Below are 19053 nucleotides of genomic sequence, written 5' to 3' on the forward strand. Positions count from 1 at the left end.
CAAGGAGGGCCCAGCGGGGCTTGCTGCCCTATTGCTGGCTTACCACAGCATAATGAATCCAGCAAGGGGTGACAATTTCCATTCTGCATCTCTAGGCCCCACAGATCATGTCCCACAGGTGCTGACTGAAAATGGGATCTCTTCTCAGTCACTACATCTATCAGCCAAGCAGCCTAGAATAGCCAGCTGGGCACGCTTACCCTGTCCTTGTCACTGCGAAGGGATGCTGCCCTAGGGGTCCTCTGCAATCTCACCTCCTCCAAGAAGCTCTGGGATGCCCACAGTTCTTGTTTGCTATTGGTTTGTTGAGGGCCTACCCATGGAGCCAATAGGAACCCAGTTCTGCAGTCAGACCACTGGGGTACAAACCCCGGCCTGGCACCTGCTGTGTGAGCTTGGATAAATTGTTTCACCCCTCTGTGCCTCAGATATTCATCCATTCGATGCAAATGACCATAATTCCACGTGGAACTGCAGCTGTGGTTTAAACAGTATATGAGAACCTATATCTGGGACAGTATCTGAGCAACTTGAGGAAGGAAGGTTAATTTGAACTCACAGGGTGCAGTTCATGGAATGGTACCAGGGTGGGCCTTCCCACCTCAATTAGCTTAACCAAGAGACTCCCTCACAGACTTCAGCCTTCAGTGATTAAATCCTGTCAAGTCGAGGGTAAAAACCACCACAGCCTTTGAGGTGTTTGCCGCAGTTCCTGACACCTGAGACCTGTCACTTGAACCCACTATTTCTGCAACCCTGCAGTTGCCTCCCTCCCGAGGGAGTCAGCTTGCCCAGGCAGTCTCCTGGCTGCAGCAGCAGCTGCTGGCTCTGGGGCTCCAGACTAAAGGGTTCCAGTGGGGTATGGGCAGACCTTGGCTTACCTCCAGAGTTAGTTAAACTCAGTCTCCTGGGAAGGGTTTCAGGTCTCTGGCCCCACAGAGCCAGGTCTGTTTACAAATCTGCTTTGGAGACACCGGGGTCAGGGTGTGCAGTGCCAACATGCCTGGTGTCCCTGGGGTAGAGATGCTGAGATGCAGGCTAACCAGGAAGCATCCTACCAAGGATAAAATAAATAAATAAATAAAAGAACTGTCGATCTAAAATAACATCACCAGACAGGACAACACCTCCTAGTGGCCACTCCTTACCTTCCTATCCCCTGCCTTTATTATTCATTCAATGTAAGAGGCCAGGTTTCTGCAGGGGTTGGGGCTCAGGTCCTGGAGGCCACAGCTTTGCAGGTAACCTGGGGCTGCCCCCGTAAAGTGTCACTGATAATAGATGGCTAGGCAGAACGGTTCTCTGTGGCTCCATGGGCTGGAAAAATTTGTCATCAGGGTATGAGCAGTGATGGTCCCTCTGGAGGCCAACAGCCCAAAAGAGCAACGCTCTTCCTCTTGGCTTGCATGGCCATCTGTCCCCTCTTCACATTGTCCTTAATCTGAGCAGGTCCAGCTGTGTGCCCACATTTTGCCTTATGACGGATGGAGATGGAATCTCACTAAGTCACTCAGGCTGGGTCTCAGACTCCTGGGTTTGAGTGATCTTTCTGGTTCAGCCCCTCAAGTGGCCAGGATACAGGCATTTGCCACTGTACCCAGCTCAGATGTCCCCTTTTAATAATGACGACATCAAGGTCCAGCCTCAGCTTCTCCAGGCACACCCATGTCCAACTGAGGCCTCACCTGCTGCTGGAGGTCAGGGCTTCACACCTGAGTTTGCATGGGGCTGGATCTCCCTACAGAAGCTGAGGCCACTCTGGTTTTCTGTGAAGGTCGCGGATATAAAAGATATTGTAGCAGCCCTCCTCCTCCTCCTGTTCTCCCTCTCTCCTCCCCTTCCTCCTCCTCTTCTCCCTCCTCCTCCTACTTTTCCTCATCCTCCTCTTCTCCCTCCTTCTCCTGCTCTCCCTCATCTTCCTGCTCTCCCTCCTCCTCTCCTCCCTCCTCCTCCTGTTCTCCCTCCTCCTCCTGCTCTCCCTCCTCCCCCTGCTCTTCCTTCTACTTCTGCTCCTCTTCTTCCTCCTGCTCTTCTTCTTTATCATCTTCATCTCCTATAAATAATCTCATATAGCCCAGGCTAGCCTTGAAATTTCTTTATTGTTGGGTAGGCAAGTGCATTTCCATGTGTGTGTATGTATGTATATATCCTTGTGTGTGTGTGTGTGTGTGCACTGTGTGTGCTTGTATACAATTTGTTTCCCCGTCCTTTCCTCTGGCTCCTCCCCCCTGCACAGGATGTCCTTCTACCATTGGTCCTCTGGTTCTGCTTCCCAGGTCACCAGTGCCTTGCAGCCTCTGAACCCAGCTGTACACTACCTGACCTCGACTGGAGGCAGGGACACATTCACCACGGTGTCATGGCTGCTACTGGGCTTTCCTCGGCTCATGACAGTAGCCAACGTCTCCGCCATGTTGGATGACATGGTGAATCGCGTCTATGAGGTGATCAGCATCCAGGTGCAAGGTGGGCCTGCCCTCTGGGGACACTGCTAAGCTGACTCTGAGGCTAGGGCTGGTCCTGTTAAAGCAGGCTCAGCTTTGGGTGTGGCATTGCTCTGCAGAGCATGGGTGTGGCTTGGCTCTTGTGCTGCTCATTCTGGCCCAAACCGAGTTCAAACTCAAGCTCCTGTGTGCAGATTTGAGGAACTGTTTATGCTCCATCAGTACCTGCTCCCAGCGTACACTACACACACATGCACACGCATACACTTACACTCACACACACTCACACACATATTCACATATACATAACGCGCGCACACACATATACATACGTGCGCACACACATTGAAACTTACACACACTGACACACACACAAACATACACATTCATACACACTTGCACACACATACACACTCACACATACACACACTCACACACATGTACACACACATACATACATTCACGCACATTCATAAACACACTAATACACATACACACTTACACACATGTACACTCACACACATACACATACACACACATATACACATACACACACACACTCACATACATTCTCTCTCTCTCTCTCTCTCTCTCTCTCTCTCTCTTTCCTGAGACAGGGTTTGTAGCCCTGGCTGTCCTGGAACTCACTCTGTAGACCAGGCTGGCCTTGAACTCATAAATCTGCCTGCCTCTGCCTCTGCCTCCCAGATGCTGGGATTAAAGGCGTGTGCCACCACTTCCTGGCTATATTCACTCACTCACTCACACACACACACACACACACACACACACACACACACACACACACAATATCCTCTACTCCTTTCCTTACTCCCTATCATCTTTCCATGGAACACTAACCTGAAAACTACAGCTTATGACACATGGAAAACTCAGACTCTCAATGAAAGAAGTTATAACACCTATGGCTTTAAAAAAAATCAATGTCAGGGTTTGGAAAGTTTTTTACTTCAGTCCCTTAGGTCTGATGCTGGCATGTAGCAGTCACTAGTGTGTGTACAAAGGCCTGGGGACTGGTAACCTCCTCCTGGTGAAGCTGGGGAGAGGCACTGCCAGGCTCCTGGGCAGCCTTGTGTCTGGAGTCAGTCCTGTTAAGGGTGGGGCCCATGACCAAAGCAGTCATCTTGTCCTTCTGCAAATGCCCCTCAGCCACAGGTCACAGGCCCATTTCTGAAGGCCAGTGAGCATCCTTATTTAGAAACTGCTACAGATGTGGACTTTCCCCGGGTAGTTGGGGGTGCACAAGGGGTGGGGGAGGTCCACGTTGGCTCTAGAGGTTTGGCTCTAGGTTGGAGGCTGTCATAACATGAGGTCATTGTGGTCCAGTTGGTTATCTCCATAAATCACTTGCATAGAAAGCAGAATACACATGAAGATAAATAGCTAGAAATCACACACGTTCCCCTAGGAGAAGGGGCTGGTGCTTTGTGGGTGAACATGAGCCTTCCTGCTTATGCGTAAATGTAAATATGAAGCAGCCCGCCTTTGCTCTCTTTGTCCTGGGAAGAGTGGCTTTATGTGAGGCAAGGGTTCTGGGGCCTCAGATGGAAGGATGACACAGACACAAGAGGGAGGGCCAGGCCAGCTGGAAATGTCGGGCGATGTTCCAGATTCTTCTCAGCTCAGGAAACTTCCGGTTCCTTGGGTTTATTCTTGGACCCGTCACGCTATGACCACTGAGGCTCAGGCCAGCCCCGAAGCCGTGTGCACGGGCTCTAACAGCTGCCTGGGATCACGGAGTGAGCATGCTTGGGCCTTGCCTAACTCTGTGGGAGGCCCCGTGGAGAATGAAGAAGTAGCTTCCCGGTTATCTCACCGGTTCCCCCTTTTCCACAGACGTGAACGAGTGTCTTCACAGTGAGCTCCAAGCCTGCTCTGGAGGAGAGCAGTGCCGGAACCTGGAGGGCTCCTACCAATGTGTGCCTTCCCAGCAGCTGAACACCTTGCCTTCCCAGCAGCAGAACCACGTAGATGAAGGTAATGCTGGAGTCCTCAGAAGTCATGAGAGGGATAAAGAGATTAAGTCTAGGGTAGATGGTTTATGGACCTCAGGTACTCCGGCTGTCTTCCCATGAGGCTCCCAACCCGGGAGCAGAGGAAGGTCGAGGGAGGCTGGGAGATCGAAGAGAGCCTGATAAGTCACAGACAGATAAGAGGTACTTATTCACTGACACTCGGGCCACTGGGAAGGAAGACAGGAGCAGGGACTTAGGCTCATGCCGGCACACATAGGCCACATACAGGTGCACACAGACACAAGCACAGGCCAGTGTACAGACCTCAGGTGGACACACACAGGTAGGCTGGTGAAGGCACAGAGCTCTCACCTCAAAGCCATAGTTATGTAGAATCATACAAAGGTGACCTTCTTCCAGAAACGGTTACATTCCATCACCATATTCCCGCCCCTCACCCACACGTCGGTATTGGCCATTTTGTGTTGATTCATGCCCTGCCCTAAGACATCCAGCATTAGGCCTCTGGACCCGCAGACCGGTCAGCGCCATGCTGTCTAAACTGTCTTGTACAGTCCTTTGTTTCCTCTGCTCCCAGGTGCAGAAGGGCTGCTGCCTCTCCTAGGGGGTTGCGGTCAGTCCTTGACATGGCGACTGTCTGGTTAATGCATGGCCCATACAGGAAATGCAGTGTCCAGGTCAGAACCCTGCTCTCAGACACGGAGAGTGTGCATAGGTAGCACAGAAAAGGGACAGTTACAAATTTCCAGAGGTGATAAAAGATGTTATTAAAAAAAAAAAACCCAAACATTCCATTTTACCAAATGAAGACTCAGGAGCTAGACGCCGGGGTAAAACCCTTGCTAGATCAGAGCAGGAGAGAAAGTGCACAGCTGACCTTCCAACTCTATCAACGTCCCAGAAGGGAAAAGCTGCTGCTGCTGCTACTGCTGCTGCTGCTGCTGCTGCTGCTGCTGCTGCTGCTGCTGCTTCTGCTGCTGCTTCTGCTGCTGCTGTTACTGCTGCTGCTTCTGCTGCTGCTGCTACTGCTGCTGCTGCTGCTGCTACTGCTACTGCTGCTGCTTCTTCTGCTGCTGCTACTGCTGCTGCTGCTGCTACTGCTACTGCTGCTGCTGCTACTGCTGCTGCTTCTGCTGCTGCTGCTACTGCTGCTGCTTCTGCTGCTGCTGCTACTGCTGCTCCTCCTTCTTCCTCTTCCTCCTCCTCCTCTTCTTCCTCTTCTACCTCCTCCTCTTCCTCCTCCCCTCTTCTTCCTCTTCTACCTCCTCCTCTTCCTCTTCGTCCTCCTCCTCTTCTTCTTCCTCTTCCTCTCCTCCTCCCCCTCCCCCCCCTCCTCCTCCTCCTCCTCCTCCACACTGTCTTAAATACCTTTCAGCTTAAAAACCCTCCTTTCTCTTTCTTGGATTTTCCTGTGTTCGCTCCCTGTCAGCTGGTTTCTTGTGCCGCCTCTTGCCCTACAGTTGACTTTGTTTAGCTCTTGTTTATAGAAAGCTCTTGGGTGAACGGTGTGCACTAGGGCTCAGCCACACAACTACTTCTTTACAGTAAATAGAAGTCCTTGGACAAAAGGTCTGTGCTAGGGTTGAGCCACACCACAGCAAGGCTTTTCCAGTTCACAATCTCAGAGTTCACAATGTGATCAAATATCCTGTAACAGAAGGAGAGAGAGACCTCAAGGGACATTTATATCAATCCCAAAGGGATGAACTGGTTCACCTCTGGCTTTGTATGAGTATCATAAAGACTGAGATGGAAGTGGGGGCAGGGAGGCTATAGGGCCTTTGAACACACATGCACACACACACACACACACACACACACACCAGTGTGTCATCTACAACAACCCTACTCCCACCCTTGGGCCATCTTGCACCAGCCTGGCTAGCCTCCCTCTCCTCCTACCTCCCATAAGCATCAAACCTTCATTCTGATATCCAAAATAACATACCCTGTTATTGTCCCTTTGTAACCAAGGTAACTTCTTAATATCCAGTTTCCAGTCTTCGAACTGTGGCGTTCTCTTCATTATCAACTTTAAAGTCTGAGCTTGTATCTCGGCTGTGTTCACCACTTATCTCTGAGAGCTCTGGAGTTGTTTAAATGATATCATTTTTCCTTTTGCCTCTGCTTCCATCCCTTCCATCCCTTCCATCCCTTGTCAGCACAGGTATTCTGGCCTCCCTCAGCCCGGCGGGTGCATTATCTCCAGTGCATCCTGGGTGGGGACCACTTAGAGTCCTAGACCGAGACCCCATCCCGTTCTATGGGCTGGACTTTGTGCCTCTCTCCCTGGAAAGTCCATGAGATCCTGTGATGGGTACACAGCTTTAAGTGGGGATCCCCCTCTCATTGTCCCTGGCCCCATTAGTGCTCGGTAGGGCCAAGGGCACTTCAGAGGAAGGTCCCAGGTGTGTATCTACACAGACAGCAGAGTGGACCTCACAGCCACAGTGAAGGCAGCTCTGGCTCTGCCCTTTGCAAAATGGAGACTTTGCATCTCTTCTTACGGATATCCAGGCTGGTTTTGGGATATGCCAGCCTGTCACCTTTCCAGGTAGGATGTGGTCTTATCTCTTAGCCTCCTGTGGCCCTGGTGGTCACCTTCTCTCCTGATGTTTTCTTCCCAGATCTGTCAATTCCAGACATCATGTATTCCTTCATGGTGCATCCTGGTGCTTTGTGGGGAAGGATTAGAGACCTATATAGAAACCTCATGTCACATCTCCCTCCTTACTGGGAGAAACCCATGGAGTTTTGTGTGTGCAAAAACATTGATTGTGAGTCCCTTCTTCCCCTGAAGGTGACAGGTCATGTCACTCAACTTTAGTAACAGAAAGGTTACCTCAGGGCTCAGAAGCTATAGATCTCTTGAGAAAATGCCAAACATAGTGTGGTGGTTTGTATATGCTTGGCCCAGAGAGTGGCACTATTAGGAGGTGTGGCCTGTTGGAATAGATGTGTCACTGTGGGTGTGGGCTTTAAGACCCCCCATTCTAGCTGCCTGGAAGTCAGTCTTCTCCTGTCTGCCCTCAGATGAAGGTGTAGAACTCTCAGCTCCTTCTACACCATGCCTGCCTGGATGCTGCCATGCTCCTGCCTTGATGATAATGGACTGAACCTCTGAACCTATAAGCCAGCCCCAACTAAATGTTGTCCTTATAAGAGTTGCCTTGGTCATAGTGTCTGCTCACAGTGGTAAAACCCTAGCTAAGACACATAGTGAGGTTGCACTGTACATCTTTGCAATATAAGGACCTTAAGGTTCCATTACTAGGGTCCCATGGTATTGCAAATGAAGGCAGACAACTAGCAACTCCATTCTGCCTACAAAGCGCTCCTCTATCTGAGGAGCCCAGGACCTTTAGGTTTCTGCAGAATTGCATGCCTCACTCACACATGGTCATTCTAGGGAGCTTGCTGTGTGCCACCATGTGTCAGAGATTCCTGGTCTTTGGACTCCAGGCTGAGAACCTTGTCCTTGCAATAGGAAGCAGGGCTGTAGTACAGTCATTTTGCCTGGGGTCAATGGTCTGATAAGATGCAAGGCTCTCTCTTTGCAACAACTTATGCTGCTAGTTAAACTAGGCTATGCCACAGGCAGAATAAGCCTCTAGTAGCCTTCCAGATTAAGGACTGAGGATAGATGGGGGATAAGACAAGGGATGGCTCCTCTAAATGGAATGTGTGTGTGTGTGTGTGTGTGTGTGTTTCCAGACTTGAGAGCCTGAGCCAGTTTTTTGCTGCATAATGCTATAAGAACCACATGTATTTTAAATTTAGAAGCTAATACAAAGGAGCAATCTGTTAGATGAGCTCATCTGTACAAGTCGCTGGAAAATTCAGCACAGATTTCAGATGCATTCCTTGTGAAAACAGTCACCCAGCGGATGGTCCATGGTGCAGCTGGATTCTTGCACAAGACAGCAGCCAAAAGAAGTCTGGCGTGATTTGCTCTTGCTATTCTAGGAATGTGTCCTGCTTTGAGGAAGGCAATGCTCCCCTCTATAGAGATCCAACTGGCACCTGACAGCTTTGTAGCTGCCAGCTTGATTTGTGGCCTGGTGGGGCAGGGGTGCCAACTGCTAAAGTGAGCAGGGCTGGCGTGGAGTAAGAGGTTGGATTCCCTCAGGCAATCTTTGTGGATTCCATTTGAGTTTGATTTCAATAACCAGAATGTTTGACTGAATCTTCAATGCTTTGCATTCCACAAGGCTTGGGTGTCAAGCTGCCGGATGCAAAAGAAAAAGGAACAGAGCTTGACAGAGAGATCTCGTGAAGGCTGGTGTCCCCGTGTGTCCCCGATCAGAAGGAGATAGCTCAGGGCCACTTGGAAGGAACAAGAGCCCAGACCCACAGCTCTGGTGACTCTGATGGACATCTCCAAAAGGACCATCCAATGTTGGGGTTCCGTCCCCAGACATAGCATGGAGAGAGTCACAGAGCAAGAGCTTTTGACCTGGATTTTGGAAGATCAGGGTTTCTTTCTGTGGTGCTTTGCTGTGTAAACAGATATCTACCCACTTGACATAAAACTCCAACAACGGACCAAAGAGAGGGCTCCCAGGCTAGCACGGGTTCACCCACAGGCACGTGGATGGCTCCCAAACAGCCACATCAACGACGTCTCATAGCAGCGTGGATGGTGACGACGCCCCCATACCTGCTTAGTCGTAGCCCCCATCTAATAAACCTTCTATCCTCTAGCACCTGCTGAGATCCCTTCCAAGAGGGAACAGGGCTGGAGAAAGACATGGCTGGAATCCCTTCCTTGTCCCTTTCGTCCATGAAGGAGAGTCATCAGATCTTCAGGGTCTCTCTCAGGTGGCCACAGGTGTTCTGGTGACGATGGTGTCTGCTAACCTGGAGGACAGAGGTCCCCACACACCTCTGTGATGTTAGATCAATTTCCACAGATGCCTGGAGGGTCTCATAGCAGTCAACATGTGGAGTTCTCAGCCCCCACCCTTGCAATCAAAGAACCTCTGGACCTGAGAGAGTAAGGTTCCCTGTGCACTGACTACTGATCACCCCTTGAATTCTACCTAATGTATCCTCTGCCTTCTTACAATGGAGTCTTGTTTTATTTAAATCCCACCCAATCAGAGATGCTCTTAATGCCCTTTGAAGCAGCAGGCCAGACAGGGAGCCTGTCTGCTGGAATGATAGCAGGAAAACAGGATCACGGAGGCTGCTTGCTGGCTTCTGGGTCAGCTCCCAGTCCCCCACTTTCCTGTTGACTAGTATATTGCTGTATCAGTCTTCCATAGATGTGGACTCTGCAATGCTTGGCCTTAGGTCTCGATTATAGAAACAGCACAGACAAGGCTTGCAACATAGTTTCTAAGATAGCGGGTGTAGCCCCACCTCCCTCTTCTCCTCCTTCCCTTCCTCCTTTCTGTGAGGCACTTGCTTCTGAGGCCCTGCAGTGACCAGAAAGAACTTTCCACTTCAGGGTCCCAATGATGGGAACTGGGGGTAAGAAACATAGTCAGGCCAGGGCTACAGCTGTCCACAGGCTCCACATTCCCTGCCACTGAGGAAAACGTCCTTGCCATAGATTTCTGTTACCGTGATAAACATGGCCAGAGGGAACCTGGGGAGGAAGTTTATTTTCAATTATAGCTCACAGTCCATAATGACGTTAAGATGGGGCAGAGTTTGAGGCCAAGTCTGTGGAAGAACACGACTTACTGGCTTGCTCCGCCTGCTTTCTTATACCCAGAACTGGGCAGCCCGGGTGGGGGCACTGAGAATGGTGAGCTAGGCTCTCCCACATCCATCATTAATCAAGACACATCCATAGTGTTGCTCCCGGGACAATCTGCTGGAGGCATTTCTCAGCTAAGGTTCCTCCTCCCAGATGACTCCAGCTTGGGACAAGCTGATAAAACACAACCAAGATAGTCATCGAGGGAGCATCCAGGACCACATCTGCTCCTATAGAAGAGACTTCAAAGCACACTCTCTTCTGCATCCTAGGAGTGTGCTAAGGAAACATGCAGATCTGATTGGTAGTCACCAGCCCAGTCCAGCTGAGTCAGGGACCTTGGGTTTCTAGCAATTTAAGCCCCACCATCTTGACCTGGACCTGAGAGAGCTCTTTGTGGGGAACCCTACTGCACAGGGAACTAATAAAACAAAAGACAGCTAAATGCTGGTTGAGAGGAGGAGACAGAGGGCTGTGTTGGAGAAGTGGGACTAGATACTGCATCTGGGAATCTTGAGAGTCGAGGAAAAGAGGGAGATGGGCTGACTGTCATCTGTTTGGTTTTTTTTAATGCATGTGAGTGCACTGTAGCTGTCTTTGGACACACCGGAAGATAGCATCAGATCCCATTACAGATGGTTGTGAGCCACCAAGTGGTAACTGGGATTTGAAACCAGGACCTCTGGAAGAGCAGTCAGTGCTCCTAACCACTGAGCCATCTCTCCAATCCCACCCTACCCCCCCCCTATTCATTTCTTTGATGACAGAAACAATCACACACCTTGGAAGGACAACATCTTATTACCATTAGAAAGCAAACATCCTTTAAGATGTTTTCCTACATGTGTGCATGCAAATGTGTGCTTGTTTATGTGTGTGCAGGACGTGTGCGTGTGTGTGTGTGTGTGTGTGTGTGTGTGTGTGTGTGTGTGTGTAGTCCAGAGGGTAGCTTTGGTGTCATTCTCTGGACACTGTGTCTCTCACTGAACTCATTGCTCTTACAAGCAGGCCAGGCTACCAGGCCATGGGGGACATGGTTCCCTCAGTGTGCTAGGATGATGAGCACAGGTCAGCATGCCTACTCTTTGTCTTTTAAAACAATGACAAACATGGATTCTGGGGATGAACTCAAGACCTTTTTCTTGCCAAGTGTCTTAGTGACTTTTATGTCATTGTGATAAGAAACCATGACCTGCGCAACTTAGAGAAGAAGAGTTTATTTGGGGCTTACAGTTTCAGAGGGGTGAGTCCATGACCATCATAGTGGGGAGTGTGACAGCAGGCAGGCAGGCAGGCAACTGTGGCGCTGGAGCAGCAGCTGAGAGCTCACATCTTGATCCGCAAGCACAAGGCTAATTGGGAATGGCGTGAGCTTTTGAAACCTCAAAGCCCACCCCCAGGAACACACCTTCTCTAACAAGGCCACACCCCCTAATCCTTCCCAAACAGTTCTACCAAGTGGGGAACAAGCATTCAAATATCTGAGCCTGTGGGGGCCATTCTCACTCAAACCCCCACACAAGGCAAACACTTTACTGAGCTATCTCCCTGACTGTATCCTCCAAGTTCTGATGAAAAGGGTGTTGGGTAACCATATAATTTAAGGTTTTTTTTCCTTTACTATGGCTTTTGAAAAAATATTGTTAAGTTCTAATTGCTTATTCTTTTTAGCAGAACTGAAATTCTGGTGCAAAAACTCTGATGCCTCACCTGAAGGCACCCACTTCTTACATAGTTCCCACTGTCAGCTCACCACTGGAGAGCCAGAGTGTTGGTCCACCAGAAGTGGAGCTAGAATTCTGCTTTAGTTATAGAACAGACACTTCTCAGTACCTTGCTTGCTCCTCATGTTTAGATGGGAAAGTGAGAACAGGGCTGTGGAGGAAACCCCATCTGACTCCCAAGCCAATGGCTAAAGACAGGCAGGATAAAATCCTGTGGACATGCAGTTGGTGTGACTGTAGCCTGGCAATGCATGTCAAACCTGTATTTTACACACACTCCTGGTCATAGCACAGCACAGTGGCCTTCACTATAGACCTCTTCGGTCATGGTTTCATGGTCCCCGTAGACTGTTCTAACTTCTGTGTGTGGGTGCATGCAGAGGCCAAGCAACAACATCAGGGGACTTCCTCAGTCTCTCCCTACCGTGTTACTCTGTTCAGTGTCTATACCTGTGTGGTGTGTGTACACATGTGCTTTGTGTTTATTGGTGAATACATGTGCACATACACAACATGTTTGGCATTAGGAGTCTTCCTAAATTGCTCTCTGCTATATCCTTTGAGGCTTGGCTCTAGATTCACTAGCCAGCTTGCTCTAGGTGAGAGGCAGTGGTCCCCTGTCCCTGTCTCAGAAGTGCTGGAATTACAGGCAGTTGCCATGACTACCTGGCATTTACATGGGTTCTGGGGATCTAGTCTATGCTCACTTTTGAGGTAATTGGTTAATCAACTGTATTAGACAGGGTTCTCTAGAATCACAGAACTTATTCATAGTCTCTATATAGTAAGGGAATGTGTTGATGACTTATAGTCTGTAGTCCAGCTCCCAACACTGGTCAGCAGCAGCTGTGAATGGAAGTCCAAGGATCTAGCAGTTGCTCAGTCCCACAAGGCAAGCAGGCAAAGTAGAGAGAGAGAGAGAGAGAGAGAGAGAGAGAGAGAGAGAGAGAGAGAGAGAGAGAATTTTCCTTCTTCCAATATCCTTATGTAGGTCTCCAGCAGAAAGTGTGGCCCAGATTAAAGGTGTGTGCCACCACACCTGGATCTGGGACTTGCTTTGTCCCAGATGGCCTTGAACTCAGAGATCTCCCTGTCTTAAGCTTCTGGGATTCATAGCCACTGTGCCTCAAGATCTCCAAGCCAAGGTCCAGGTCAGAGTTCATTCTAGATATAGTCAAGTTGATAACCAGAAATAGCCACTACATCCACTAAGCCATCTTGCCAGCCGTCGACCTTTGTTTTTAAACTAAGTAAATCAGTTGATTATTGTGAGATGAACGAGTGTTCTTCTGTGTATTGGTCACCCTGCCAGGTGAGCAGGTAGGACGGAAGCTGAGATGCCGCCTCTCTGAGGGCCCCGTATATTTCTCCCCAGATTGCCCTCCAATCCGAGACTTCGTGGCACTTAATGTCACCAGCAGCAGTTTCCACATATCCTGGAGTTTGAATTCCACTCAGAACCACACTTTCTACATTCAAGTGTACAAAGGCAGAGAAATAATCAAAAGCACTTGGACAAGGGGCCGGGCTCTGGCTGTGTCTGAGTTGGAGGCTGGAGTACTTTACAGAGTGAAGACCAGCTACGAGGGGTGCCAAGCCAATGTCTCTGCCACACTGGTTGTCAAGACAGGTAAGGCACCATCTGAAATCCGTGCTTCCTGGAGTGTGCTTTTCTGTCACAGAGCTGGCACCCTAACTCTGTGTTGCATGATCCTTCCTGAGTGCAGAGGGGGAGGGTTGACTACTTGCGTGTCCTCTGATCACCTGATCATCCCACACTGGACAGAGTGCTGTGCGGTGCTGACACGGGCTCCTTGCTTGCTGCTCTACAAGCTCTGTGGAGACCTGCTTTCTAATAGTCTGGTGTACATGAATGTTGTCAGGTAGGGGAGATAACCCACAGATCATGCTGTGTCACATTCAATCGCACAGACTTCTACAGGATGGGCTGAATAGCCTCCCGCTATCAGGGCCGGGTGGCTCAGTGGTGTCTTGATGAAATGGAAGCACATCCTATTTCCTGTGGCTCATAGCATCCACTCTGCTTTGGACAGATTCTTCCAAACCTCCAGGACACTTGCATATGCTCAGACCTCTGGCACTGGGTGGCAGCTGATGTGGGCGTCCAGTCTAGGTTGCCTGCCTGGCTCTGCCTGCCGACCTACAGACTAGGCAAGGCAATGAGCTGGCTCCCTTAGTTCTGGGGCTGTGGTGTAGCAAAAGGAGGGGACTCTGCAACCTTGAGACCCTAGGTTCTCAGGACTATCCCTCCCCCAGCACAGATGGTAGCTGCAGGCTGGGGTCACACTCATTGTCACTACGGAGTGTGTTCCCTTCCAGCTGTGGCTTAAGCTTATCACAGGATTGGGTGCAGGGAAAACAGCATGTGGGGCTCTGGTCCCAGGTGTCCCCTAGAAGGAATGACTCCCAGGCACAAGAGGCTCCCTGCAGCCTTGGCAACATTTCTGTGGCTTCTGTGTGACATGCAACATGTGATCTGTTGGGTTGAACCCTTGGCCCATGAGCCCAGGTCTCTCCATGTCAGGCTGGAGTTAATCTGTGGCTGTCAACAGTTAGAGAGCATGATAGATTGCAGTGTAGCTCACCCCAATGCCTGTGCACACTGGGTTTACTCTCGTAAAAGAGACATAGGCTCCCAGCATCTCAAGGAGAGGCAACCTCGTGGCAAGGGTCAAAGTGGTGGCACTTTCTGTGCTGAAACCTAGCAGGTCCTGGCAGACTGGGACCAGCAGTCTCTAGTGTAGGGACATGGGTAGTGGCTGAACATGAGGGCCTGGCCAGGCCCAGTTCTCAGCACATTTTCCCATCCCAGGAAAGGACAGCTGGAGGGGCCTTGGGACCCCACATGTGTAACCTGACAACCAGCTCCTACAAGACTGGTGACTCAGTGCCCCTGTCCCCGCTGACAGCATGCATAGGACATGGACTGATTCTTTCACTATAGAGCAGGCATCAGCATTACCATTCCTTGTATAGATTTCTCCAGTTTGACCACCTTGGTCTGAAATTGATGTCTCCATTTATTTTCTTCAAAAGATCTGCCAATAAAAGAGGATTTAAGGGAAATGTGGACAGAAGAGCCTGCGGTTCGTTTTGAGTGAGTGGTGCTGGCAATTGAGCCCAGGACTCTGCCCGTGCTAGCTAAACATTCTGCTACCTAGGTAAACCTTTACGCCAGCATGTGACTTTCCCTCCAGGGGATTTGACTTATTTGTGTCACTTCTGTTTCAGATGCCCGGGTTTTCCAAGTCACGATACGGATCATGAACCGGAACCTGACTGAGCAGATTCTCAACTGCAGCAGCAAGGAATTCTGGAACTTTTCTAGACAGCTGTTTAATGAGGTAGCAGGAGGGCAGACCACTGGCCTGCCCTCAAGTACTCGGAACAAGGGCACACACATAGGCATATGTATATTCGAATGACAAACACACACATAGGTGCATTCACACACGCATTAACGTGAGTATACACATTAACATGTGTACAAATGTAGACACACGTGATATACATGATCACATGTGCACATACATACCCACCCATACACATGTACATACACATGTGCACATACACATGCACACATAAGTATCATCTCCTCCCTGTGGTTGGGCAAAGTCATATGTCCTGTAACAGCCTAAGGAGGTCACACCTGCCAACACAGCTCCTCATGGGATAGTAATCTTCTATCAAATTAGCACCTTGATCAAATGGCTGGACTTACTGTACTAACCTCTGCTTTGGGATGCCCTTATCCTATGTGGCTTCAGAGTAGCTTCCTGAGCAAGTCTCTGCCACCAATCTTAGCATCTGTTGCTCCCCTATGGTTGGCAGGGGACACTGGCACCAGGCCTGGAGGACAGAGACAGTATTTACTAGCTAGCATGGGTTCTGGGTTGAGGAGAAAGCTGCTAGCTCTAGCTATCCAAGGCTTGGGATTTTACCCCTTTGGAAGGCCATAGGCTAGCTTGATAATAGTGTTGCTGATGTTGTCAGAAAACACAAGGTTCCTGGGCCAGAGGTAGAGTGCCTGTCACAGCACAGCAGGTGACCCGAGAAGCAGATAAGGCCAGTTCCCCATCCTGCCCCTCCCAGAAAGTATGCAGGGCAATACCTATGAAGATCTGTGTGTCTGCAGAGGAGGTATCCCTCAGATGAACAACTCCTGACTTAGGGAGCCCAGATATTTGGTTTTTTCAATGTTTTTATTATTGGATATTTTCTTTATTTACATTTCAAATGTTATCCCCTTTCCCAGTTTCCCTGCTCCCAGAAACCCCCTATCCTATCCCCTCTCCCCCTGCTTCTATGAGTGTGTTCCTCCACCCATCCCACTCCTACCTCCCTGCCTTTGATTCCCCTACACTGGAGCATCTATCAAGCCTTTATAGGACCCAGGACCTCTCCTCCCATTGATGCCTGACAAGGCAAACATTTGTTACATATGCAGCTGGAGCCATGTGTACTCCTTGGTTGATGGCTTAGTCCCCAGGAGCTCGGGGGGGGGGGGGTGCGGTATCTTGATGATTGATATTGTTGTTCTTCCTATGAGGTTGCAAACCCCTTCAGGTCCTTCAGTTCTTTCTCTAACTCCTCCATTGGGGACCCTGAGGGGAGCCCAGATCTTGTAGACCCTAAATCACATTCCACAAGGTTATGTTTGCTATACTGACAGTAGAAGGGCTAATCTTTTGTTCTGGAGGGAGCCACCATTCTGAGGTCCCCAGGCTGCTCTGCATTCCAACCTCCCTGGAGGTTTAAGGATCTAGGGTCTTCTATGTGCAGGGTGTGCAGAGATAGATGCCAGACTATTGGGGAGCTGCTCCTGATATCTGCCTCTAGGGACACCAGCTCTTTTTATTTGTAGTTTTTTAAAGACAGGTTCTCATTTGGCATCCTAAGCTGGCTTAGAGCTCATCATGCAGTTTAGGCTGACCTTTAATTAGAGACAATCCCCCTGCCTGGTTCCCTGGAGCAGCTTTCTCAGCTAGCTAGTTTCTTGTTGGTAGTAGAAGTAGTAGTTGGTGGTGGTGGTGGTGGTGGTGGTCCCTCTAAGCTAATCATGCTACTCATGGGATGGTGGTGAAGAGGTTGGTGGTTCCCCGGTAAAGAGGACACAGCTACAAATCACTGGGACTTTCTTGGTAAGCTTTCCCTGTCAGTAAGCTCATCAATCAAGCCGATTGGCTCTGTATTTCACCCACAGACCACACATTCCCTTTAAGGACAGTTGGTTGGACTGTCCATGATTAGCCAGAGGCTGGCTTGTGGTGGCTTCTGTAGGTCTCCCTGGCTGTTCCAGGGAGAGCTGTGTGGGCCTCATGGCTGGGGGCTGGAGGCTTGGGGGACATCTCTAGCAGCCATCTGAGCAGCCCTGTGTGTCTCCCGGCTAGGTGGAAAACTCCTTCCCCCAAGCCATTTCGGACATGTACAGACAAGGGAAGCTGAGGATGCAGATTGTGTCTCTGAAGGCAGGGAGTCTGGTGGTGACGCTTAGACTCACCCTGCAAGATCCAGGCTTTCCAGTGGGTGTCGGCACACTGAAGCCCATGCTGCAGCGTCTAACTGAGAGCTCCGAGTTCCAGGTTGACCAGCAAGGGACATTCGTGCAAGGTACCTCTCTTAGGGCAGCAGGGTATACCTCCAGCTCACAAGGTGCCTAGGCAGCAATCGTTTGAGCTAGTCTTCCTTTTACCTGAAAGTCAAATAAAATAAAAGTGTAAACCATCTCCTGGGCTCCTCTATGAGAAGCAAAAGCCAGAGCCACAGGATCTACCTGGTGTGGGCTTACTCCCTCTGGACCGCCTTTTGCAGTCACTGGTCCGACCCACAGAGCAAAAGGAAAATAGGGGTCCATGTGGTAGGGGAGAGGGTGGGGGGAGGTGAGGGGTAGTGGAGGTGGGGGTAGGGAGATCCCTGTGTCTGGTGGTCAGGGCGCAGTACTACAATGTCTGTCAGTCAGCTGCTCACCTGTAGGTCGGCTTAATCAGCTTCATTATTAATTCACTTTGCCTCGTGCAAAGAGATTGTTCACGTTGAGTGATTAACAGACTTGGCCCATCATGCCCAGTAGTTCTCTGTAGGAAGGGTAGGGAGATTTCATCTGCTCCCCTTTCTCACCGATGTTCCCTCCTCTCCCCACAGACTGGGACGAGTGTGCACACAGCTCGGAGCACGACTGTCACCCGAGCGCACGCTGCACCAACCTGGAAGGCTCCTACACGTGCCAGTGTCTCACAGCCAGGGATGTCAACCCTTCCAGGGCTGGCAGGGTCTGCGAGGGTGTGTATGCCTGGCAGTGCTCTGAGACCTGGGGTGGGGACGCCAGCTTCAACAGGCATAGTGCTAAGGGCCACGGCAGTGTTTCTTGTTTTTCTTTTGTTTGCTTGTTTTTTATTCAGAAGGAATCAATGTGATGATAAATGTACCTAAGAGCAAATGCAAAATCCAAGGCAGCTGTAAAATATAGAGTACATACATATGTATGTATATATATATATGTGTGTGTATACATACATTCATATATATGAATATACATATTCTCAGATATATATATGATATATATATATATGTATATATATACATATATATATATGTATATATATACATATATATATATATATATATATATATATCCATGTAAGAAAAGTACCCCAGCCCCAAGGAAGTTACAAATATCCCCAGGGGCAGGGCGGGGTGGGGAAGTTGAATTCAAGATGGAGAGACTGTAGAAGCTAAGCTGCTAGAAGAGGGCCCTCTGGGGGCAGGGGGAGGGGCTCCTGAGTCCTAGTCCTGACCTTTACCCTCTCTCCAAGTCTTTTAGTGGGGGACAGGGCTGAGCTAAGAAGCAGAAGACAGCTACTTGCACATATCTGATTCTGTTTCCAATTAATTAAGTCTAACCTTACAGATATCAGATGCTCTGTCCTGATTAGTCATGTCTGCCTTTGGAGCATGCTGGAGCAGAGGAGCTCTCTGTCTGTCTGTCTCTCTCTCTTTCTCTCTCTGTCTCCCTCCCTTTCCCTTCTCTTTCCCTTCTCCTCCCCTTCCTCCTCCCCTTCTTCCTCCCCTTCCTCCTCCTCCCCTTCCTCCTCTCCCCTTCCTTCTCCCCTTCCTCTTCCTCCCCTTCCTCCTCCCCTTCCCCCTCCTCCCCTCCCTCTCCC

General features: G+C 49.9%; 1 protein-coding gene across 1 annotated transcript in view; it reads left to right on the top strand.

Moving 5' to 3' along the window:
- Umodl1 (uromodulin like 1) overlaps positions 1-19053 on the top strand; it is a 59260-nt gene that overhangs the window by 14466 nt on the left and 25741 nt on the right. The window contains 6 exon segments of the mRNA XM_052163773.1: positions 2277-2466; positions 4302-4442; positions 13248-13502; positions 15125-15237; positions 17284-17503; positions 18035-18172. Coding sequence (XP_052019733.1) covers positions 2277-2466; positions 4302-4442; positions 13248-13502; positions 15125-15237; positions 17284-17503; positions 18035-18172 — 1057 coding nt within the window.

This window comes from Apodemus sylvaticus, chromosome 19 (assembly GCF_947179515.1).
Source record: "Apodemus sylvaticus chromosome 19, mApoSyl1.1, whole genome shotgun sequence".
In the NCBI taxonomy this organism is placed as follows: domain Eukaryota; kingdom Metazoa; phylum Chordata; class Mammalia; order Rodentia; family Muridae; genus Apodemus; species Apodemus sylvaticus.